Source organism: Acanthochromis polyacanthus, chromosome 4, assembly GCF_021347895.1.
Source record: "Acanthochromis polyacanthus isolate Apoly-LR-REF ecotype Palm Island chromosome 4, KAUST_Apoly_ChrSc, whole genome shotgun sequence".
In the NCBI taxonomy this organism is placed as follows: Eukaryota; Metazoa; Chordata; class Actinopteri; family Pomacentridae; genus Acanthochromis; species Acanthochromis polyacanthus.
Genome location: NC_067116.1, coordinates 17,384,575 through 17,410,216, shown reverse-complemented (window position 1 = coordinate 17,410,216; position 25,642 = coordinate 17,384,575). Strand labels below are relative to the sequence as shown.

General features: G+C 41.1%; 1 protein-coding gene across 7 annotated transcripts in view; it reads left to right on the top strand.

Annotated features, from left to right (window-relative positions):
* dlg1a (discs large MAGUK scaffold protein 1a) overlaps positions 1 to 25,642 on the top strand; it is a 136,806-nt gene that overhangs the window by 36,302 nt on the left and 74,862 nt on the right. For 2 of the 7 annotated variants that reach the window (XM_051946971.1, XM_051946966.1), the window contains one exon: positions 4,280 to 4,402. The exons of 4 other annotated variants lie outside the window; for them this stretch is intronic. In XM_051946971.1, coding sequence (XP_051802931.1) covers positions 4,280 to 4,402 — 123 coding nt within the window. Of the gene's footprint in view, positions 1 to 4,279; positions 4,403 to 10,810; positions 12,115 to 25,642 lie in introns of those variants that run through there. One more of the 7 variants, XM_051946968.1, reaches the window with a different exon arrangement.

The following is a 25,642-nucleotide window of genomic DNA, read 5'->3' as shown; positions in this document are numbered from 1 at the left end:
TCGTGATTTAGGTCACTATTCACCATACATGGCATCATGGAAACAACCGAGACATGCTAATTGTAACCCCGAGATTGGAAGCGACTCTTAATTTTAGGCGGGAACGGGTCAATCGACAGGAAAGTACGGCTGAGGTGGGAAGACATAAATTAACCTAGATAGGCACCCAGTCGATAAAAACAAACGCACATAGCGTTATCTGTCAAAATAACAGCGTAGCGGCCCTAATCACAGCGTAATCTTTTAAACTGACAGCGTAACGGCCCGTTCTGCTGAAATGCGCTGGCGAGAACCCTGTTAATGTATTACACCCAAGATGTAATCTTGGGGCAAACTTTACCATACTTTATAAAGAGCTCATTTTTCAGTATCAGAAATGATAGATACAATTTTTTTTTAACTGATTTATCTTTATTCTGCTATGTAAGAATATGAGTGATAGAAATAGGAAAAATCATTTGCATATTGTCAACTCGATCCCAAAAAATGGACAAATTATATTTTCAGGAGAGCTCATGTCCTACAAATGGGAGCCAGACTTCCCCTAGCTCCCTTTGTTATTCACTATCAACATAGGTTGCATCAAATTGTGTTTAGTTTTAGTTTTATTAACTTAGTTACTACTTGCATCTATTTGATCAGCCATTTGTTGCCAACTTTTCTATTTGGTTTTGTTTTGTTTCTAGGCAACTGTATCACCTTATTTTCATTATTAGATGTTTGTAATCCTGATATGTTTCTAATAGTCTCACTGCTGTACCACTGAAATTTGAGGTGGCGGATAGAACTCATCTGTGTTAGACCTCTTATGATTAAGAATAGTGTACGCATGCAGTTACTTCAACTATTTGAACCCGTACAAAATTAGCCTGATTGGGTGAACTTGAATTAACCTGATTAATTTGTTTGGCTCATCTAAGTCAGTTGACAGGCTTTAATCCCCACTTACGGAACAGGCCCCAGATTGGGTTTTGCATCCTGAGCCTTGGATGTGGTTACCTTAAGGCATGGAAAGCCCTGGTTAAAGGTTAGGGAATGGTTTAGGTGTGATTAATGTTAATAAAGTGATCACATCTATAGTCTCGTGCTGCAGCGTTGGTTATTTTCTGTTTTTAACTGAATGCTTTGAGGTAGAAATTACACACATTAATTGCAGTCAAGCCTAAATTAAGCTTGCTTGTCATGGTCCTTCAGAAGATGACTAATTTGACGTAAAAGACTTTCAGGCCTTAGCACTGATCAGATATGTTGTCACTGTGTAGTTAAGTGTCCTGAATTTTTGAAACTCATTAATGTACATGGTGTTGGTCAAGGTGGCACCAGCAGGGCAGAGGCACTTTTCCAGTGGATTCTGAGTAAGAGCTGTCTTTTGAGGGAACTTAGAAGTCAAGGATACTGGGCTAAATTTGCTTCCATACACAGAGCCTTTCTTTGTACCAGGAGAATACTTTTGCAGAACTCTGCATGCTGGGGATTCAGTCGAATGCTTGTCCCATTTTTTAGTAATGAGGCCCATTACTATCTCTGTTCTGCACTCAGTCTATGTCTGTCTGGCTCTCTCCCTCTTTGTCTCTCTTTCTTTTTCCTCTCTATCGCTCTCACACACACTCATAATCGCACAGCGTAGCCGGGTAATCTCTTTATTTTGGTTGATTGGACTGTATCTGTCTGCAGATTAGTGCTTACATCACTGTAGTCACACAGCCCAGACCGCACACACTTGCATTTATTCTCCATCACGCACATCAGTTTCCCAGCCACACATGTACACTCATTCACACGCACACGCACGGCATTATGCTCCATAATTTGTATGTTATCCTCTGTTAAATGTTTTGTTCCTTAAATTGCAGGGTTTACCAGTGTCTGGTAAATGATCATTTATGGTGTTTTTTAAGCAACAAAAGTGAACCCATAATTCATTTAAATGACATAAGAATATGCAAATTAAGGATGACAAATAGCTTCCTACCATATTAAATTTCATGTTTATAAAAAAAGGTAATCAAAGAGCAAATAACCTAGAGCTTTTCCGCTGGTTTCTCAGATATTTTCACAAGCAATTGCTCAGTTTTTTTTCAAGCTATAAGCTGTGATTTTGAAACTGCCTCCTTCCTCTGCTTTTCACATTTCCTCTCATTTTCCTCTGTCATTTCCAGTTTCATCGTATCATCATCCTCTCATGTCATGCATGATTATCAGTTAGGGTATTATTTTAATAAATCAGCCCTTACGTTGTCAGCAGCAGTGTGTGCGTCTGTGTGTGTAAGTTGCGACAGCCCTCAGCTCGCTGATGGCAGTCAGAGCTGAGGAGTGTCTGTATTAGTGGTGTGTAAGTCATTACAAACTGTCATTTGTGCTTCTCTGCACTGACTCACTTGTCGGTCACCACGGGTTCAAAGTTTGTCCGCTGGGAAAGCTTCGGACAAAGCCTCAGCGGTTCACTTTTGGCAGTGTGGTGAAGGGAAAGTTGTTGTGTAGCTCCACCTTGTGGCTGGATATCACTCCTCCATGTCTTCATGTCAACAGCATTTCACTGTTACAATCACAGAGGGGCTTGTGCTCACATTGAGGACGCATATTGGTGTGTTTCTTGATGTGACTGTGTCATTGTACCATTTAATGACTGAATGATTAGCAAGTCCTTTTAACTATTTATCCATAAGCCAATATAAAGGGTAAAATACTGCATACCAGTGTAGATGTATTTCTGGCTTGTAGTTCTTGTTGCATGCTATCTGGACTCAGCTTCTTTCACTTATGATCACCTCTTACGCTGGTGGATGCTAATGTCCACTAGCTTTATTGAAATGCTCAGATGTCTTGATATTTTGGCCCTTGACCACAGCACAATATCATTGTCATCATTCTCATCATCATTCTACATACTGGTCTGTTCCAGCAGCTCATCACCTGTCTGTCTGCATACAATCTGTGATGACTAACCCCTGAGCATGTGGTCAGTGTGTGGGATGCTGTTGGTGTATTTGGTTTATTTTGAGAACTCGTCTTTTCCAAATGTGTTTATGTGAATATGTGTGTGTGACCACAGGTGCTGGATCTGGCTTGCTTCTGTATGACAGATGGACCTGCCATCTTGCTCTCCCCATGTACATGTTCCCTTCTCTCTCTCTCTCTCTCTCTCTCTGCTCTCTCTCTTTCTTATTCTTTTACACTCGCTCGCTCACACACACAGACACAAACGCCCTTGTGAGCACTTGACCATCCTCTCTCTCTCTCTCTCTGTCGCTCTGTGATTTATCTGAAGATTTATTTGTGCGGTACTTCATTGTATAAATAATCCGTGCACACAATATATTGCTTCGTGTGGCGATGTTACGTACAGACGGGTGACAGATTAAAAGAAAGATCTGAACTCTTGACCCCTACAGTGAGGGGATTCAGTGGCTCTGTTATGCTGTGGGGGCATACTGCTGGCATGATTTGGGTTCACGCGTCCCTCTGGAGTGAAGAGTCAATGCAATTTCATATAAAGTTGCACTGAGTGGTAACCTTTATGATTAAACATCCCGGATGACAATTCCACCATTGACAGATTACATGGGGATCACTGAATGGTTTGATGTTTGTGAAAATCATGTGAATCATTGCTATTGCCATTACAGTCACCAGATTTTAGTGTATTTGAGGTTTTGGACCAGCATATGGGACAGTGCTCTCCACCAACAGCATGAAAATTCCAGATCAGAGAATATCTTATGTGTTTTTCCCCCAGCAGAGTTCCAGAGGCTTAGAGAAACTATACCAAAGAATATTAAAGCTATTCTGACAGCACTTAGAAGCCTTAATAGGACACTTTTTATTGTTTTTTTCCTTTAATCTGTCACCTGTGTATATGTTTTTAAAAATATTCCAGCTATTGTTCATCTCAGTATAATATATATATATATATATTTTTAATTTTCAACTGTCATTGATGATCTGTGAGTTTCTGTTATATTCAGATGGCTATTTCCATTGGTCACAGATGTGCTCATATGTACTTTGTGGGTTTTCTTACACAATTGCATCTTCTCCTTTGCTGTGACCCAACTGGTGCTCTTAAGAAAGAAATACATTACAGATGACTACGTGACAATCGGGTAGCCACCTGTGCAATAATCAGACTGTGGTGCGCCTACAGTGTGTGTGTGTGTGTGTGTGTGTGTGTGTGTGTGTGTGTGTGTGTGTGTGTGTGTGTGTGTGTGTGTGTGTGTGTGTGTGTGTGTGCGTGTGCGTGTGCGCTGCACCATGTTTGAGCACTGTCTGTACATTGTAGGTAGAATCACCTGAGGCTCCCTTTGATGACGAGGGGTGGCCTCACCCAGAGGGAGAGAGGCTGAACGAAGTCCCAGCCCCGCATTTCTCCTCCCTCTATTCACAAAGCCACTCCTATTACCAGGTAATCTTGCCTCTGAGCCAGTTGCATGCGTTCCTAGCATCATTCATTTGTGTTTTCCGATGTTTTTCGTCTCTGAAGTTCGAATTATACAGAGATCATCCACAACATTAAAACCGCCCACCTGGGACACAGGGAATCAGTCCTGTGGTGTCTGACATCTGGATGTTAGCAGCAGATCCTGTGGGTTGGACTTTAAGAGCCTTGGTGGATCGTGCTTGTTCTGATGCATCTTGCAGGAGCTCCATCAGATTGGGATCTGAGGAGTTTGGAGGCCATGTCAACATCTTGGGATCTTCATTGTGTTCCTTGAGCTACTCCTGAGCAGTTTTTGCAGTGTTGCATTGTCCTAATGCTGGTGCTACGTGTCAAAGCAACACCCACAAGAATGCCAGGACACTGTTTCCCAGCAGAACATTGAACTGTAACGAGATGATCAGTCTTGGTTTTAATGTTGTGGCTGATCCATATATGAGCATGCAGTTCCACGTTTATTTGTGAGACACGTGTACGGATTACCCAAGGAATTAGTAAAATGTTGTTGCCTTAACACGGCACAGAAGCATTTTAAGGTGCTCCATGTAGCATTTTAACATCAATAAAATGTTAATAAACCAAACTTAATGGGACACTCTTACTCTGTGCAGTTGAAGCTAAAGTGCCAGAGGTCTCAGTGGCAGATGGCAGAAGGAATGAAAACTAAAGGAAAAATAGCTCCGAAGATTTTTATATTTTTAGAAAAACAAGACATAACTGGAGGGGAGCAGCATGAAGGCATGGGACAACTTTAATATCCTCTCTTCAGAAATGCAATGGTTTGACTTTAGAAAATGATACCAATACCAATCAAAATTTGTCCTTTATTTATTGTAAATATATCTCATATAATTATATCGAACATAATTAATGATGATGATGCAAAGGAAGCTGACATTTTCAACAATGCTACATGTAGGACCTGTAGGAGAGCATGGCCACTTATTTGTAAAATTAAATTTGAATCTACGTCATCATGATGTCTGTGTTGCATTCATCTCTTGAGTCCAGAACCAAAACAGTGCATTCATGCTCTGTTCCTTCTGGTTCATGTTCAATGCAGAGCATGTGAGTGCTGTGTTTGTTGATGTTTATGTGATTTGTGTGACTTCTTGTGTCTTTTTGCACACACAGTTTGTCATGGATGTGATGTGGGTAATTACACAAGTAATAGACCTGTTTGCAATTGCAGCATCACTATATGATTTCTTTATTCCTGATACTTTATTTAAAGGTTGAACTTGCAGCATTTTATCCAGCCCTGAGTTTAAATGTAGTTGTAGTTTGTAAACTGCAGGAGGCAGCATTGGCCAAAGAGCCAGTAGTGTGTGATGCTGTGAGACAAATCAAGATATGACTGAATTCAATTCAAACTGATTACCAGCAAACGGTACAACTTACTGACGGCATATTCAGACTTAATAATCGGAATACCAGGACTTATTGTTATCCGTATGGACAAATCTGTGATGTAGTTGAAGTTGATCAGAGGGTAAGTGCACTTCACACTGCAGTGTATAATTTATATCTACTGCAGAGACTGAATGAGGTGGAACAGTAAAGTCATTTTGTCTTTCTAAAACACACAAACAGTAAGACACACATAGTCCATTCAGAGACCTTAGTGGCTCTTAGTCATTAAGCTAATGCAGATAATTAGGAAGGAAGTAAAGACGGAGAGAACCAGGGAGCGGCAAGAGATGGAGTAAAGAGAGAATTACAGGCAGACAGACAGAGACAGCACAAGATTTGTTGCTGGATGGTAATCAGCCTGTCAGTCAGCCAGTGCACTCCTCCCAAAACAATCTCTTTTCCCTCTGACTGATGCAGTAATAGAAATTAAGACTGTGTAAGACTCTCCACTCAGCTTACTGTAATGTTTGAGTGACATTTGCTTCATTGGAGGCATTCATCAGACTAAGCAGCTACTGTTTGGTCCACTTTGAGAGAAAAACCTATTTCTGCCTTGATGGACTTGGACTCAGTGTGGATGACTCATTTTTTTATTTATTTTTTTTTATGTTTAATGAAACAGAGTGTAACTAGCTTGACCTGGCTGTTAGGTATTGAGTAGCTTATAGTCATTTACACATTTAAAGCTATTATATGTGACTGTCCACATGATGGCTCACTGTCTACTGTTGCACTTGTAACATGTCCAGCTGTCTAGCAAAAGTTACATTTTATATGCTGACAAGGTAACTTAATCAGGAATGTTCATTTTATTAGGACTTGAATCTGTCGTCTGAAAACAACAGCCTCTCTTGCACTGGATGTGCCTATGTTTATTATCATTTTCAGCCACATAGGTTATATAAATGACATAATAATTTAAGGGGAGCTGTGGTAGCTCAGCTGGTACAGCGTGAGCTCCGTTTACAGACCTGCATCATTACTGCAGTGGCCCAAGCTCAGCCACCCGAAACCCCCGACAAACGTTCTTTGTTTTTCTAAAGACTCCATAAAAATATTCATTGCTTTATATATTTTAATGCAAAGGGACATAGAACAGGTATCATAAAATGCTGTGACTATGTTGAATACAGAAAGCATTAATCAAAAAAATCAAATAATTCCAAGAAAAAAATATTAGGACCCTTCCATGGACAGTCTCTGATATTAAGACAGGTGGATCATTCATGGCTCATGACCACCATCTATGTATTGCACATTCTGCAATCAAGTAAAAATAATAATGATGTAAAATACACATTGGATCAGATGCAGTGCATAATGTATATCCTAAGTTCCAGCCTTTGCAACGTTACCTTTCATTTATAGTTGTGTGTCTAGTCTCTTGCCGACCACTTTCATCTTAGCCCATTTTTTCTTCCACCAGTTCCTGAGGTAAAAATAGCTCATCATCTTACAATTTGTCATCTGTGTTCACCAGCTAGTCACTACCTTTGTCTATCTGCTGTTACATTGGTTGTCTGCACTGAAAACAGCTGCCAGCTGAGTAAACAAAAACAGTCAGCTGTTTGGCCGTAAAACCAAAGCAATAAGCCAAACGATGCTAAAAGTGTCTGCATCTGCTGAGGAAAGTCAGAGTCCAGTTTAAAATTGTGGTTAATTCCTTAACATCCTTCATAGTTATTTGATAGACTGTCATTGTCATATTGATTATTGCTGCTGTAAATCACAACATGAAATATTAAACTGTGCTGCATAGCTAAGAACACACAGCCCACCCAGCCCCCGTTCTTAGAAGTCCTAATTTTCTGTCTTTGCCTTCTGGGATTCTCAGTTTGCTTAACCAGGTGCTTTGCTTTCTCTGCAGTGCTTTATGTTTACTTCTCTATATGCCCAGTGTTTACCAGGGGAGCTGGACACAGCCCTGCAAAATGCTCCTTACCAGAATCTGAAAGGGAACTAATGGAAGGGCTGAGGGAGGCGCCGTTAGGAAACACTAGAATAAACCACAGTATAGATCTGCATGGTCGTCTGGTTTACAGAGCTTCTAACTGCATCAGGGTCCTTTTATGGCTGTTAACAGCATAAATATGTAATATTTATTACATTTTTTATGGAAACCCATGTTACAGAGTAGCTAATGCAATGTGACAACAAACAGTACAAAATTGTTTCAGTTTCTGGCAGGCCACCGATGTTGCAGATATAGAGCAATACTTCCACAGATCCTCTTCTAGAGGTTCAGACAGCCTCCAGTCTATGTTAGATTACAACCTAACATATATATCTGCACTGTCACTGGGTTGCAGTGCTTACCTCGTCAGACTGTCTCGAGCCTGCTGAGCTGGGACATAAAATATGTTGTGGGCCTGTCTATGTCGGGCCCACTGCCAGTATAGCACAGAGAGGCAGAGAGGAAATAATTTGTTAAAACAGTAAACACAGCATTTGTATGCTAGGCTATCTATCACTAGCCTGGTCTACCTGTAGAGGATTGAAGGGCAAATTTGGCTCTCTCAGCAGTCCAACATTAAACATGCATGATGTGTGCTTTTATTTAATTGGTTCTGAAATATTAATAGAGTTGGCATTCACTGGCTGACATTTGACTGGAGAGAGAGAGAGAAGGAAAAAGTGAAAGAGAGAGAGGCACATTAAGGGTTGTGATGTGGCCGGTGTGTCACTGAATTGTTGCTGTGTCAGCAAACATGTCAGTGCATTGTACTTTCTGTTATGGTGGCTAGCTGCAGACAGGCTGGTTATTGAAGACGACTGGGAGATGCTAATGATTTGGTTCCAGTTGTAATTTATGCATGCTACAGTGATACTGTTGAATTTTACTGTGCGTTCACACTGCGGGGCAACATGATTGATTTGGAGCTTTATCCTCTGATTGTTGGTAGTGCAGGATGCTCAGGTTTCATCAGTATAGTGTTCTGAGACCGTAGTTTTTTTTTTAAGAGACTGTTTGTTTACTAGGATGTTATTCAATGGTGTCAGCAGCCTATGTTTTATGTTAGGTCTTGAATGTTTTCAGTCATTTTATACTTAACTAATTGCAAACTTCTTCACACATAGCTGGTGTACTGTTACTTAGACTTAGTGAGATATACGTAGGTCACACAAATGTACAACAAGAGAGGAGAGCTGAGGATCTACAGCAATGGTTTAGATTCTGTGACACTGCTCTTGTGGCACACATAAACTGTATGTAATAGATGTAGCCACTGTTATGTAACCCATTGGCTTCAACACTGCTGTTTTGAAGCCTCAAGTTTCAAATTTGATCGTTGCCATCTAAACCAGATGTAACAAGTGAGAAATGGATCTGACTGAGAACTTGAGGACAGTACACATTGCAATACAGCAGCAACAACTGTAAGTCACTTCCACCTTGACTTCACTTCTCAGACCCAAAACACATCTATTCATTCATTTGGTGGCACAGTGGAACTTTGTGCTAACTGCTAACATCAGCATGCTAACGTGCTCACTGCTAAAATGTTTTTGTTTGAATGTCATAAAATCCTGCGGTGCTAACAGGACTTGCTGAAGGCAATAAAACATTTTTAGGCATGACGTTTGTTGATTGTCCCCACATGAGCCAAATCATCCAGGGTAGATCATACGGAATGAAAGTTTGCAAAATAGACTTTCTAGTGGTAGGCGTACAATTTCAGGGACAATTTCAAAGCAACTTTGTTTTTGACAGAACTGTTAATATCTATAGTGCTTGCTGTTTTTTTTTTGTTTTTTTTTATGTCAGCTTGACCAGTCTGTAGCCTTTGTGCATTCAGACCATAATAAACACTGGTCACACAAGTCCTATGCAGTGTCAGGAGATTGAAGCCAGATTTTGGGGGCTGCTACTTTGAAAATCCTCCATTCATCTCACCCACTATATCTCACTGTTTGATTTAAACCAGGGTTCTTCATGGAAGACTAATAAATAGCATAAGAAATCTCTGTGACATCTATTCAGATCTTGGGAAATGCATTAGTCAGCCAGTACCAGGTGTATTTCAGGACACGGAAAGCTGTTGCCATAGATACAGTTCCCAAGGAAACACAGGAAGATGCTGTGACAGGGGTCCCACTCCACCTGTGGCTAATCCTTCTGGAGGCTAAGGTAACTGTAGCTATCGCCTCATACACTTGTGCATGTCACCTAGAACGGGTCGATTTAGTTGTAGTAGTGACGTAGTGAAAGCAACTCTGAGTTACCCATGCACGACTACCTTGCCTTTGGCCCAGACATTATAGCTAATTGAATGCTTGCTAAAACCTGTAGGCCTTCATGCCATGCTTGAGGGATGCTGTGAGGACACTTGCTAGCCTGGTTGCCTCTCCTCTCCTCTCTCCTGTCTTCTCTGTTCTTTTATCTCAGTTGGTGCCCAGCAACAGCCTGTTGTTTTCCATTCTGGAGTCATGCTCTATGCGTGCATGTCTGTGTGCGTCTGTGTACGCCTGTGCGTGAGAGTGCACGAGAGAGTGAGTGAGAGTGTGTGGGAGAGCTGGGTGCTGCAGTGTCTGGAAACAGCCTCAGGAGAAGATCTCTCTCTCTCGAACACAAACACACATGTAAAGACAACAAACATAACGGCTAATGCATGCATGTACTTTGTCACACACACACATTCTCATAGCCGTCGGTGCTCTGCTTCAGTGTGAATTGTTGCTACTAGGTAGGAATTATTGCTGCTACACGTGCACACCTCAGCACACCTACATACACACAAATACACAAACACTTATCTTGTTGTCTGTCTTTGCTCTTCTGTGGCATGAGGCTGTGTTCTACCTTACCTCCTCGTCAACCTGCAACAGGCATCATTGCTTATGGCTGTGTGTGTGTGTGTGTATTTGGAGTAAGGGGATGGGGTGGTGGGGGGCTCTGTTGTGTCATTGGTTGACTGGAATGTCGGGGCGTGGCTTGTACCAGTAATAATATCTGACAGTGAGGGAGAGAGAGAGGCATCGGGTTGCAGCTCCAATAAAAGACTGCAAAAGACAATTTGCTGAAAGACAAGCAGAGAGAGAGAGAGATGTACTGAGAGAGAAGAGAAGAGAGATTGAGACTTGGAGCCACAACAGAGATGTAGGAGGGAGGGGAAGAGAGACAGAAGAGTTGCAGAATGATTCTTCCGACCATCCACCTACTTCAGATGCTCTCCTCCTCGCTTACATCCTTCCACCTCCCTCCTTTCATCTGTCCAGCCACCCATCACTCCCTCCCTTCATCCTTCCATATTTAATGGGAGCACACACAGTGACAGAGGGGAGATTGACTGGTCATCTCCTTGGATTCACAGAGAAGGAGGGAGGGAGGCAGAAGGAGGTGGGGTGGGAAAAGACAGAAAGAGTGAACTCCCTTAAATAATCAATCTTCATATCCTGACGTTGCCTGGCCCACACTCCCCCTCACTCTGTCTTCTCTCTGAAGAGAGGCAAGAAAGGAGCTGAGGAGAGGAGATTTTGGACTTCCAGAGATGTGGATGTTGGACATTTCTCCTGGCTAAAGTGAAGATGGGATGATGGACAAATGGACGGACAACAGAAACAGACAGGCAGATGGATTGATGGATGGACAGATGCACAGAGACCCTGACAGACGGACTGATGCTCAAACTCTAAGTGGACTCTGTCTACCTGCCTGGCACTTTCTACCTCCTCCTCCAGCTCCTCCTCCTCATCTCTCCATCTGCCAGCTGCTCTGTCATTCCTGAGGGAGCAGAAGAAGATAAAAGGGAAAAGAAAGAGGTATTATTAAGAGAAAAATTGGGAAGAGAAGTTAAAAATATCACCAAAAGCTGTGCAATCTTCAGAAACTGGTGAAAGGCAAGAGTGAAGTTGGACTGTATATTTGAAAGCAACGTCTTTAGAGCTGGAGAGAGAGCAAAGCTACAGAGGAGAGAAACTGGAGATGAAGCAGCGGAGAAGCGCTACGACATAAACTCTATATTGTCTGTCTAAGGGAAGAGGAGACAGCAGAGACGATGAACTATATTTTTGGCAACAACACCCTGTACCCCCGCAGTGCAAGGGTAGGTGGGGCGTCCGGGGGTCAAGGGGCGGGGCTAGGAGTCAAACAGAAACTGGGGCCCAAGAGGGGCTCTTCGGAGGAGCTGGCACCTCCTCACACCTCCTCCCCCTCCACCTCCTCTCCCGCCTCCTCCTCTCCCTCCACGTCCTCCTCTCGCTGGCAGCAGCTGCTTACGTTCTTCTCCAGGAGGAGTGCCTTCACCGACTGTATCACTGCTAGCCAGGTAACACACGTCACAGTCTGTGTGTGTGTTCATGCATTGTGCTTGAGGGATGGTAGGGGATCAGGGTGGGAAGCATGTAACTTAACCTGAGTTTTTGTTGTGAGTGTGTATCTGTGTGTGTGTGTGTGTGTGTGTGTGTGTGTGTGTGTGTGTGTGTGTGTGTGTGTGTGTGTGTGTGTGTGTGTGTGTGTGTGTGTGTGTGTGTGTGTGTGTGTGTGTGTGTACGTACACAGAGCTGGTCATTACGTTCGCAAACATTCTCTAGTTTCAGTTTCTTAGCCAGAACAGGGAGGCAGTCAGGGGCAGCAAGCAGGTTTTAAATTGAAGTTGAAGCAGCTCTCTGTTTGTGGTTGAGATTTTTGATAACGTTGTCATGGAAATGAGCTCTGGCATAGTGTATGAGACCCAGAGAGCCAGTGTGTTGCCATGGCAAAGCCATCATTTAGCTAAGCAGTCTCCACACTGAGAGTCTACACTGAAATCACAATTTTACCATGGAAAGGTGTGGCGTCACTGTCACCACGTGTGCAATGTGTTCTTTATTACATCATAGCAACACGAGCCATAGAAATATGAGTGTCTTTGTATTACATTGATATTTTTGAGATCAAAGGTTTAACATAGTCTTTTTAGTACTGTGTGAAAGACCCCCTTCTGATGAAAATGAAGTTATGTACCTTGCTAACATGTCCATATGGAGTTTTTCAAATGCTAGAAGTCACATCATTCGCGAAATAAACAGCCAACACCATGGTTGAATATTTCTTCCTTGAAACTGCAGTCTACTGATGGCAGTCTCAAAAATGCAGATCCAGGCCTCAGGGGTTTCATACATAACAAACCTAAGGAACAATTCCTGTCAACTTGCAGGGTGGAGCATCCTGTGTCACTATTCTGCTTTAGAATTGGAGTCCGGTTTGATCATGTATAGCTAAGTGGTTTCAGTATTACTCCTAGCTGTTTTGTACAGTGGCATAATTTTACAGTGTTTAAAAAGAGCCATTTGTGAGCTGGTGTGCTCAAGCGACAGCAAGGAGGGAAGGGTGTATGGAGAGAAAGAAGCAGGGACTTCATGGTTTTGTTAAATGTAAGCTGTTTTAAGGCAGGAGTGGCTTTACTTATGGCAAAACTTCTACATATGTAGCTTTGATCCATAAAAAAATATTTTTGGGGAGTTTAATCAATCAACAGAGAGGAACTTTAATAGTTTTACCTTAAGTGGTCGTGGAGGGGCTACAGAAGCGACACATGTGACAGCTGTACCACCCTCCAAATATAACTACACTTTGCACTGTGTTGATCACAGAGATACAATGTAAAGACCATCAGAATTGTATTTGGCTGCTTTTAAGTTTCGAGTACCAGATGAGAACATTAATCATAAAGACTAGAAGAGGGAGCTTGAAAAAAAGCTCTGTCTTGTCGTCTTGTGTTTTCAGTAACATATGTTATGAGGGCATTTCTATTCAACATAAAGAGATGTACACATGAAAGCTGAACAGAAGTCTCGCACAGACCTATCCACACAGTGTTGTGTCAGCACTGGAGAATGGTTTGACTGCACCTCATAATGATTCTGCTACAGAGAGAAAATGCACTGATTTGCTTCCATTCCTTTAAACTACTTACAGTAGTCCTGGGCGGTGCTTAGCCCAGAATGCAGCAATAGTGCCCCTGCAAAGTAGTGCTGGATGAAATGTTTTGGGGGTAACTTTTGCACACAGAGGCATGCGCTGTCATCAATATACCTCATTAACTTTGAAAACCAAGCAGGCCTAAATTACTGTCTGATAAAAATCTTCTTCAAACCTTGAAATTTTGAGCCTGTAGCTTATGGCTCAGAGGTTGCGATGTTTTTTTTACGAAGTGAAGGGGGTCTTAAAAACTATAACAGACAGCTATTGGAAACTGAGGGGAAAACGTGTGAAATGCATGGCAGAAATAGCACGCTTATACTTGAAGTCTACATCCAGTGAAGCAGAATACACATTCAGCAACAAGACAAGATCAAACAGAGGTTAACCAATCAGACGCCATAGTTTCTCTGTATGACACAGTAGATCAAATAATGTATATGCAGCTCCTGTATTGTGGGGTTTATAATAGACAGTAGAGCCTGATAATTAAATATACATATAGAACTATAAACTAAACTATAACTCAAAACCTACACTGTTACAGTCTAGTATGGTGGAGCTGCTATGCCCTATGTGTCAGCTACAAACCCTGCTTTATGTCCAGTACATCACCACTTCCCCCATGCAGGCACAACAATGCTTCTATATAGAACGAGGACATTTGACAAATCTTGACAGATGTACGTAACATATTTATATCAATTTATTTTGGGTGGAGATCGAATGAAAGCATAGGATTATGTTCCCTTCCTCACAATTTCTATTTTCAACACAAAGAATGTGCCACACTCATAAATCATTAACAGCAAAGTTAACCAACTGGAGGCATCAGCTTGCATAAATCTCTTAACTAACAACCAAAGCAATCCAGCAGACCGCAAACAACCCACAAGGGTGCTTGTTGAATCATGATGATTTTCACATGGAGCCGCTCAGATGTTGACAAATGCTTTAGCCACTGTCTGCAGTAAATGTTAAAATTCATCGCCCTTTTCTATTTCCACAAAAATACCAAAAATATTTCGAAAAATATTTTGCATCAATTGCCTTAAGTACATTCCAAAAAGGAAGAGTGGTCAGATTTAGGTCAGTTTTAACCGTTTCATCCAGTGAGTCAACTCTCAATATTGTGTAAATGGCAAAGGCCTTTTCTGTAGATTGGTTTACTGTACAGAGCTTTTTCACCTTTCATGTGCATTAAAGCGTGCGTCATCAACCTTTATGTTCAGGGCCTTGCTTATTAATATTGGATGTTTATATTTAGGTGCTGCGTCTTGGACTCAGCTCTCGGAGAAGACCAGTTTTCTCTGAGGAGAAGCGGCCCTGAACTCTCGGCCCATTAGGAAACTGCTGCTGTTAGATGATGTGATTGGCCATTAGTGAGCCCAGCCCCAACTCCACCTGCTGATACTGTGTATTAAGCACAAATAGAGCATCAGCTAAATTTATGCTTGAGCCTCAGGTCAAAAACATTGCAAAAATCATTTGGTTACACACTTGTGTGCTGATGTTGCACTTGTTATTGTATTTGTGCCCAGTTTCTCAGATGTAGGGCCCCAGTTAAATTAATTTTATCACCATGAGACACCTGCATCCTTAAACACATATGAAAACCAATAATGTACACTGTAACAGCTTTTAGCACCTTAATTACACTGTTGTAGACAGCTAAGTGAAGTGTACCTGTGCAGGGGACTGCTCTGGAGCCCCTGGAGTTTGTTGTGATGAGAAGGAGGCTGTACAAGCTGCTAAACGTAATAGAAAACACTACCCATCTGGCCTGCAAAATGCTGGAAAAAATGCTCTGTTGTTCTGTGATTGCAGTATGAAAAACACAGGAATTTTCAGCAGCTGACAAATAATAATTTGGAAAGAAATAATCATTTTAGAATGATGTGATTTTGTAGTAGAGTGTATCTTAAATGGAAAATGAAAGAAATTATTTTACAATGAATTCAAAAATGACTTTTTTCTTTGAAAACTTTTTTTGGTGTAAACCATTTGGAACATTTCTATCTGGCAAAGGTATTTGATTGGCATTCAGACCTGGCTTTGCAGTCATCATACAAGGTTTGTAGTGCTAAGAAAAAGGCTTAAAATAAGATTTTCTTAACCTGAATTCAGAGCCCTTCCTGGAGATATAAATGAAATGTAACTAAAAAGTCTAACTTACTTTTGTTTATGAACATGTGCTTATCAGTACTTCCTACAATTTGCCAATGTTCCCTAAATGTCTCACATGCAGGCTACAGTAGATGCTAGCTAGGTGTCTGTAGACAGAAAAACCTCTGGTCTTCCAGCACAGTTACTGTGTGTGACAAGAAATAACTGAAAATAGTTAAAGAAGGTGTTTTTTGTTTGTTTGTTTGTTTTTAATCTACTTGGGATATTTGAGCCATGTTTTATGAGCATTTAACACTTCAGTATTGCAGTCAATCATGTTTCTTTAACAATCTGAAGCTAAAATCATGGTCGTTATGAATATTCAATTAATTATGCAGCCGTACAGCTGATGTTGCAATTCTCTTTGGCAATCAGATCTTTCTATTCTGTGTTTCTCTCCAGTTTTGCTGTGCACATGTTGAGGTCAACAAACCTTGTCTTGTAAATAAAATTTAAATAAATAAACTATGAGCATCCAAAAACCCTTAAAGGCATTGTTTAATTTGTCTGATTCACATAAAATGAATATACTGACCTTTAGTGAACTTGTATGTATGGTTTCTAAAAGAATTTAAAATAAAATAACTGTGGACATGGCAGGACTTGAAAAACATCAGCCAATCAACGCGCTCGGACCGAGGCGTTTGGTTTGCTCCCTTTCCTGTCAATCAAAAATCTTCTGGCTCAGGCCTAGTTACGTAGATTACGTACGCCTTGGACTTACGTGTTTTCTGTATGTGTTGCTTTGGTATAGCTTCGTAGTTAGCTGGCGACTTGTTTTGCTCATCTTTTTTTACATAATGGCAGATAAAGATCCAGGGGGACCCAGCTGTAAGAGAAAGTCATTTTTTGAGGTCAGAGAAAATAAAAGACAACTGGACCGCGACAATGCAAAAACAAAAGTGATTATTGGCGAGTCATTTGGGCGATGGCGTCAGCTCAAGCGACAAATGGACCTAAAGACAGATGCCTTGGTTGCTAGATTCCTTCTAGACAGGTAAAATGTATTATTGTATTATACTGCGGCTGTAGGCAACTTCACGAGTCCTACGCAAGTTTCTGGAGGGGGGCGTTTCTTCGTAAATGTTAAGAGGGGGGAGGTTAGAGGGGGGTGAGGGAGAGGTTGTATGTGCGCATGCGCATGCTACGTTCAAAGTCGTAGGAAATTAAATCTCCTCTAATGCCTTTAAATTGAGTAACCAGTGTTCTATCAGACAGACTTCTCTTATAGATTAGTCGTGGAAAATGACAATATGTCATTTCTTTCTTCACATTGCACCTGCTTCAACTTGCCCACTGTGCTTATGACCACAATGTAACACAACAGGATGCTAAAATGATATATCGAGAGTCCATCTGTTGTACATAACACATATTTTATTATTAGAGTATTTTTAATTGGTTTCAGCAGATCTGTCTGGGAGGCGACTTTGTTACTTATATATAAAGCATTTTTAACACGATATTATCAAAGGCACTTCTTAGTTTGATTTCAGAGATTTTTACGTATATCCCTGTGTTTTCTTGTTTTGCCCAAAAAATTACACTCTTTTTTGATTGCAGATGACAAATAATGAATCCAAACCTGCGTTATTCATCTGAAACTCCTGAATGGATGCAGTGTCACTCTGTGTTCCATCCTGCAGCTCTTTTACAGTTGTCTGTAGATTTACAGCTCAGCCCATGGAAAAAGTTAAGCCAACCCCTTGCAGTAATCATATTGGCCAGTGTTTTCACAAGGTGTTGCCATTTTCCTGTCTAAGGCACTTACTGCATGACTGATAGGCCATTATACTAAACACACACACAGCTGTTGGCCCTGTTGATGAGAGGAAGAGAGACTATTTTTTTAATTCAATAATGGAAGTGGTTTGAACCAGTTGATTTAAGTCTCATAGCACAAATCATAAATGTGTCATATGTGTGTGTGTGTGTGTGTGTGTGTGTGTGTGTGTGTGTGTGTGTGTGTGTGTGTGTGTGTGTGTGTGTGTGTGTGTGTGTGTGTTTCCACCTGCAAGTGTTCAGGGTTATGGCCAGATTAGATTTTGATGGTTGAACTCTGGCACTGGGGAGGAGATTGATGTTCACCAGTACATGTATATAGATATTCATTGCTGTTTAATAAAATAATCCAACACTTTTAACTGTCATTGTAAACTTTAATCATATAGAGAGAAACAATATGACATTTAGAGGTCTGGAATATGTTAGCTTCCAGATAGTACTTTATGTCGCTGGACAGCATTTTACTGCAAACCTCTAACTTACTGCCAGTACCGATATTGATGCTACTTGCTGTTAGCCCACCAGTACATCTGTCTGATTAGGTGTCGTCAGCGTTGGCTATAGATTCTCTTTCAGTCATGTCATTGCTAATTAGCAAGTAAATATGATCTCTTTTTAGAGTGCAATTGGTTTTGTAGCACCTCTCTGCAGAAAGCAAAATGCTGAATTTATGTTGCCTCAGGCACTCTGTGCAGCTTGGCTAGGTGTAGGGCTGCAGCTTTCCGCTATTTTAGTAATCGAGTATTCTATTGATTATTATCGAGTAATTGGATTCCGCATTAGGCATGCGCATTACAGCATCAAAAGCAGAAATGAACACGCTGTGCAACAGAAATAACCATCCTGGACACATATATAGTATAGTACAGGGGTATAGTACATATGTAGTATAGTACATAGATAGTATAGTACAGGGGTATCCAACTAAAACTCAAAGCCACGGGAACCCCACATGTATTTAGCATCACTGTAACCATGACAACAAATGAACACTGTGTCAGCTGTCTGCTGACAATCACATGATTGCGATCCTACTACAAATCGACCGCTGCAGACTTATCAATCTGAAATTGTTAACTGACTGAAAAGCCTTGGCTGAATACTGTGCTGAATACTATGCTCTCTGAGTGCCGGTATGGACTCAAATACAGTTGGATCTCAACTCTACTTCCCATTGGCTCATGATATTAGTTTAGTTGAGAGCAAAAGCCGCGTTCCCCTGATTCCATCGGTTGATGAACTCAATTGGCAATGTAGTCTTATATTTTTTTTTCGAACCAAACACCCGCGCCACACATTGGAATTCCGGCACGGTGCCTTAATACTTACAGAAAACATACAAGGTAGGTATGTGTCCACTAGATGCATTTTCCCACATCTAATGTGACTGCCCACCACGCATAGTGGACGGTCAGTAGCGGGCCACCACATTGTCACATGACAGCAATTGAGCTTCAGCGGGCCACTACGTGGTCACATGACCGAGCTTTCAGCTTGACAGCCGGCAGATGCATCGGATAAACATAGCAGCTTGGCCACAAACTTTGTCTTTTATTTCAAAAACACTTAAGGGGAAAGTATTTCTAAAAGCATTTGAGGTGAGAAATGAGGTGTAGAGCAGCTGAATCTGTCTTTGTTTTAGTTCACTGATGGCTAGTTTAGACGACCGTTTAGACTGGTTGGGCAATCCTGCCATAAACAATAAAAAAGCTGCACTGGTTAAAATAGAAGTGTCCCGTCAAATTTAAGGACCCAGTTTGTATCGAATGAAGTGTGTCTCTAGCCTTGGACCACGGTCCGCCATTTTGTGACCTGGGGTCTAGCATGTAGTCGATTAAATGAATCCTCGATTCAGAGAAATTTTGCCTTTAGTAATCGAATTACTCAAATAACTCGGGGAGTCCTTTCAACCCTAGATAGATGTTTAGCATATCTTATGGTTTAGGGCTCCTATCGTCATTGTAAGTTTAGCAGTCTCAGTAATCACAGATGTAGAGTTAACCTCTCTTTTACAGTGTTTTTGTTGTGGACACAAACAGCAGTCCTCGCTTTCTCTCCCCCACCCTTTCCTTGTATAATTGATGAGTGGTAAAGCAGAGGTATGAAAGTCATCCTGGCTCCTCTGAAAGAGCTCTAAAAGCCTTAAAGAGGTGTTTAGTGGTCACAGGAAATGGGTGTGGGGAGGGAGCGTAAAACACTGAAGGAGAAAATTAGTGATTGATTAGGACTGTTAGAGAAATCTGATCCTGTTATCTCATGTCCATCAACAAAAGGAATGATAGGTAATCTGTCATTTTATCAAGACTGGTTATGAGGTAAATAATGTATCAATTGAGCAGATGTTTCTATAGATAAAGTATCAACATCAGAGGCAGTAAGAAAGTGGGACTAGTGTTACTAGTTTAGTTTTACTCTTTGGTTTTACACTTAGCCATTGTGTGCAGTTTGCCAGTATTTCCACTTGGCAACAGAAAAGTTAGAAAACTGGTGTAATTGTATCTAAATTTATCACGGCAGATTTCAGTATTATCACAAGCGAAAGGTGTAAAACAATGAGTAGTACATCTGTAGTTTTTGCTAGAATGAGTTCTGGAAATATCACCTGTATATTTTGGGCGCCACATCATTAACACTCAAACTGTACAGCATTTGTACAGTACAGTTCAAAGTACTCTCCCCAACACATACCCCACTCTTGTAGAGAGTGGCTCATTATCCCCCTCCTGCTCAAGGAAACTTTCCACTCTCCCAGTGCCTCATGGGATACCACTGTGCATGTGTAGGCTTCACCAGCTTTCACTGTCAATCTTCGATCTGTTGTTCCAGCTTTGCCACCTTACCATGGTGACATCACCTTCCTCCGATGGGCAGATAATTGCATGGTTTGGTGCATTTGTTGTGAGTCGCATACTGCGCTCATTTATACTTGTCCACTGTGAAGCTTCATCACAGTTTGAGGCACAATATTTGAGTGGGCGCAGTAATAAACTGAAGTAAGTTGTATTTTTGTGAGTCTTCACACCATAACTGTGAATTTCACCTCCCACAGGCTTCTTAGTGCACTCAGAGACTATACATCATCGGCACATAGAAATGGAAAAGTGCTACAGTAGAGGAGCGGGGAGAGAGTTAGGATAATTTGCTATGCCCTTGCATTTATTTTACAAAAATGCTCAAATTTGCAAGAAAAGACAAGACTGCAGTGTTGTGGTACTTGCAGAAAACATACAAAGTTATCTTGAGACTGCACAGAAAGAGCTCTCATTCTCGTTGTGACATGACTGTGCTGTGCTCACGTCATATGGGAATAAATGTGGGAGCCACTTGAAGGTTAAAAGCAATCACTTGGAAACATTAACGTGCTCAGACTTTGTTTGAAACCCTCAAGGCACCCTGACTGACGTGTACTGCCTGCTTCGGTTGATTCTGATCAGCTGTTACGTGCGAATTTCGATGTTGTGAGCTGTTGTGTAGAAATCATCTCAACAAAACAGCCGCGTTATTTGTTTTCTTCAAAGTGAATCAGCATTTTTCTAAGTATGTGGTAGGGAACAGGATGTTCTGAGGCTACTGTACATGTCCTATTTTGAATAAGTGATGGCAACATAGAGATGATGTCATCAGTGGGTGGGGCTACTGCAAATGTTTACAATCGGGATCAGCGTTGCCCATGGTGACTAACGAGCTGTGCCTCTTGTGCTGGCCAACACTGCAGGTGGCATCAGCTGTTGTCATGGTGATCCTGCTACGCTGATCACCAAGAATGTGTGTTTGTGTGCGTGCATGCGTGTGAGAGAGAGAGTTAAATCGGGGGAAAAAGAGTACATGAATGTGTGCGCATAAAGTTGCAATCTTAATATACACTTCATCGCACTGTACACACTGGTGCACACACACACACACACACACACATTGTGTTGTAGCAGTGAGTAGTGCATTGGGTTTGTGATGCTTGAGAGTGTGTGAGGTGTTGCGTCACCTTCTGTGTGTGGGATGAAGCCTGCATATCAGCTTTCTCCCACACACACACACACACACACACACACACACACACACACACACACACACACACACACACACACACACACACACACACAGAGACGTCTCCACACAGGCACACTCTCTCTTCTCCCTCTCCATCAGTCTCCTACCTCCAGCCTGTTCTCTGTCTATGCTGATATAATCAACACAGATTAGCTGACCACGAGCAATTACTTAATATGACCACGAACTAATGAGGCTGAACACAACATAATGACATCTCCATCCTTTCTACTGTGATTACTACGGCACGGTTTCACACTGCTGATGGCTTGACCTATTCACTGCGACCACTTGAGAACTTCATAACTAGATCCACGCTAAGTGACGATTGAGGTTTGAATTAAAAGCTTGCTTCTTTAGAGCATCAGATTTTGATGTTACAGCAGCAGTTTTTGCTTGTATGATATCACCAAGCAGAATGATTTTAGTGTGTTTGTCATGCACTAACACATTGATGTGCTACAGTAAGTGAAAGGCTTATTGCTATACTGTACAAGGCACAGATTCTAATTGAAAAAAGCTATTGTTACATAGAGAATACAAGACAGCAAACATTATACCATGTAAACTATGCCATCCATGTTGACCTGTAATTGCTGTGCCTGCTCATTTGCCAATCAGTGTTTCTTGATTAAAATTAAAGTTTAATGCAATGCTAATCTCTGGTGTACAGTGACACAATTGATAGTCAGTAATTCAAAGGTTAAGGAGTCTGGCAGAGGAAGTGCTTGGCCACTCTGACAAGGTGTGCCAAGTATGAAATGTTTGTGATGAGATCTGTAATATCAGTTTGAAACAAATGTACATTAAATGTGTCAGGCTTAATACTGCTTCATTTATACATCTGTACAGAATCTATGCTCTAGCCTGGAGTGCATCTCACCAGGAGTGTAACTACACAGGAGCACAGACTGCAACATCTGTGACACACCATGTTGATTTGCACAAAGATAATGTTTTGTTCAGTATAAATGTGAAATCTAATAGGCTTTTATATTTGTAATTTATAATACCTTCTCATAAGGCACGTGTTTCACCGATGTGGCCATACGCTGTTTTCTCTGTTATTATTCTATGGATGTGAGTAAAAGCATTTCAGTGGTCATATAGATCATCTAATGTCATAGGTAACAGTTAGTGATTAGTTCCATCTCTGACGTGATCTGTTCAGTTTCAGTTGCCATTGTACACAAAGAAGCTTGACGCTTAGCTATCATAACACTGTTGTATAGAGCCCACTTGTCTTAAATACTTGAGCTCTGGCCAGAAGCCATTGACCACCACAGAAGTCTTTGTCATGTTGGTCCACTGCTTGCTTAACCCCGTAATACAAACACGAAACTACCCATATGCCTAATTTCTCATGTCACTGCAATGTAAAAAGCACAAATGAACTGAAGTCTTCAATGTCAACAGTAAACTCCTCCTGGTGGCACAACCAGGTTCTATAACTAATGTGCAATATTTTGTTTGACATGCATGTCTTACGTCCTGTGCCTTATTGGTTAAAGATATTCTTAATTAGGTAAGTGATGAACAGCAATTACATAAACACATCAGCTGTCTCTGAACCATTAACAGCCTCAACACAGACACACCAACACAGAAGTATGAGGGCACACAGGTGTAGCATGGGTTCTACACATTATAGTATATGATAAATTATAAGTCAGTCTTTAGGACCAAAGTTACAAATGAAACTCGATATCATCATGAGATGGATTCACATCAGAAATGACACCTGTCAACATGTTGATGCTCCAACTGATGAGTTCTCAGTGAGAACCTTTATTCTGACCACATCAACACTCGGGCTGTCTCAGAATCAGAATTTTGTAAGCTGAATTTGGTTTAGCCATTCACAATGATAATTTTAATATTTTTTTTCTTTCTTATATGCTTTCTTATAAATATAATGTTGGGATACTATCCGGATTGGTTGGATTAATGAGGCAACACATGTATTTCTTTTAAGTTAAGCTGTTTGTGCCCACTATTAGTTTCACTTCAAAGGGGTAAATGGAAAATAACATGAACAAATGAAACAATTCCAAATATAGTCCATGGCTTTGCTTGCTATGAAATAAGTGACATCTCTCATTTCTATGCTACTGTATGAGCAGTAGTTTGTCATGTTCATTATTGCTGAAGGTCATGCTAATTCTTTCAGTGAGTTGCATTTAACTTTCTAAATAAGGTTTGAAAGTTCTAAAAGCTGCAATGCTTTCAACATCTTCTTCAGAATGTTAGCTTTCCAGATCTGCAGCTCCTGACTGTAGGAAGACCTCTAATTTTGACCTGATTATGACTTAAGTGTTTACTATAGGCTGACCCGTAGCTATGGCCCTTTACTGTCAACACCAACTTTGGTGTGATAAGGGGAAGGCAGAGAGAGACCGTTGAAACGTTCTATAAAAGAGGCCTTTAATGACTTTCATTTAGGGCAACAAATGCATTACATAACACTTTCATAGCTGTAACACTGAAAATTGGGCCTTTCTAGACACTTTATGGCTGATCAAAGTAACTTAATTACCGCTGGCACGCACCTCACTGTGTTTGCAGCTACATGCTGGTGACATTACTTTTGGCACTCTGGAGCGACTCACTTCCCACAGAACTGGTCCTACGTCACTCACAGGTTACCTTAAGGCCACCTAAAGTATCACTGCACTTCAGGAGTCAGGTTCTCTCATCAGATAACTGCGAGCACAACACATGTTGTCACAGGGAAAAATTAATGACTCAAAGAATCTGAGTTGAATGAAGGATGTTTTACATCAACATTTAGAGTGCAGTCCTATTAAGCACAGCCAAAATACTCAGAATAGCCTTTGTGGTCATTCTACAGTAGGTGTGTCCAAGTCTATATTTTCCCCTCGCGCACGTTCGCACACACACACACACGCACACACACTGGCGAAGACAGTAGCATCTGCTGCTGGTAATAACTTGTATCTTGACTTTGTCACAGTTGCCCGGACACAGTTATCATTTAGACCTAAAACAATTTATTAAGAGTAAGATTACCTTTGACACTTTCCAGTATCTGCAGCACCTACCGCTTCTACAGTACAACTGAAAACAGGTAACAGTTTCAGAATTTTGCTATCAACCACATTGTACTGAAGTTGTGCTTCTTTAGACATCCTTTGTTTGGTTAAAACAAGCAAATTTAATGTATCACTTTGGACACTGTGAGCTATATTTTATACTTACACATATTATTTATTAAACATTTTCACACTATATGATTAATGAAGATCATCACCAGATAATTCAGTAATGGAAATAAATACTTGTTGCAGCTCATACTTATGGTTTTTCTGCACTGTATACTGCACTTGTGTTGTATTGCATTAATAGCTGCAGGACTTTAATCTCTGTCAGTATTAGGCAGAGGGCGGCTTGTCTAAATGCTGAAAACAGAGTTTGTAATTAAGACATGGAGGAAAAGACATCCAGCCTGGCAGACACAGGAGACACATAGACAGAGAAAGAAACAGAGTGGTAAAGTCATCTGCAACAGACACTGAGACCATTCCCTAAACAGAGAATGCCATTACAGCAGTATTACTTCACTGATACTTTGGCTCACAGTTGGAGTGAGGCACAGCTAGTCTTGCTAACAGAATACAGGGTTTGGTTTCACCAGAAAGTGTGAGAGACAGAGGGTGACACAGATAGATGGGAAAAAAGAGAGAGTATTGTAGTTTGAACAACACAATGAATGAGGCACTCAGTCACTGTTGAACTTTGTGTGCTGACCTGAGGAAGTGATCTTATCCAACAGTTCCACAGTACAGGATCACATCCTGAGGTCAGCAATGAGTATGTGAGGAGGAGATTCTTCTGAGATCATAGGAGACTCAGCTGTCCCTTTACTGATGCCTATACTA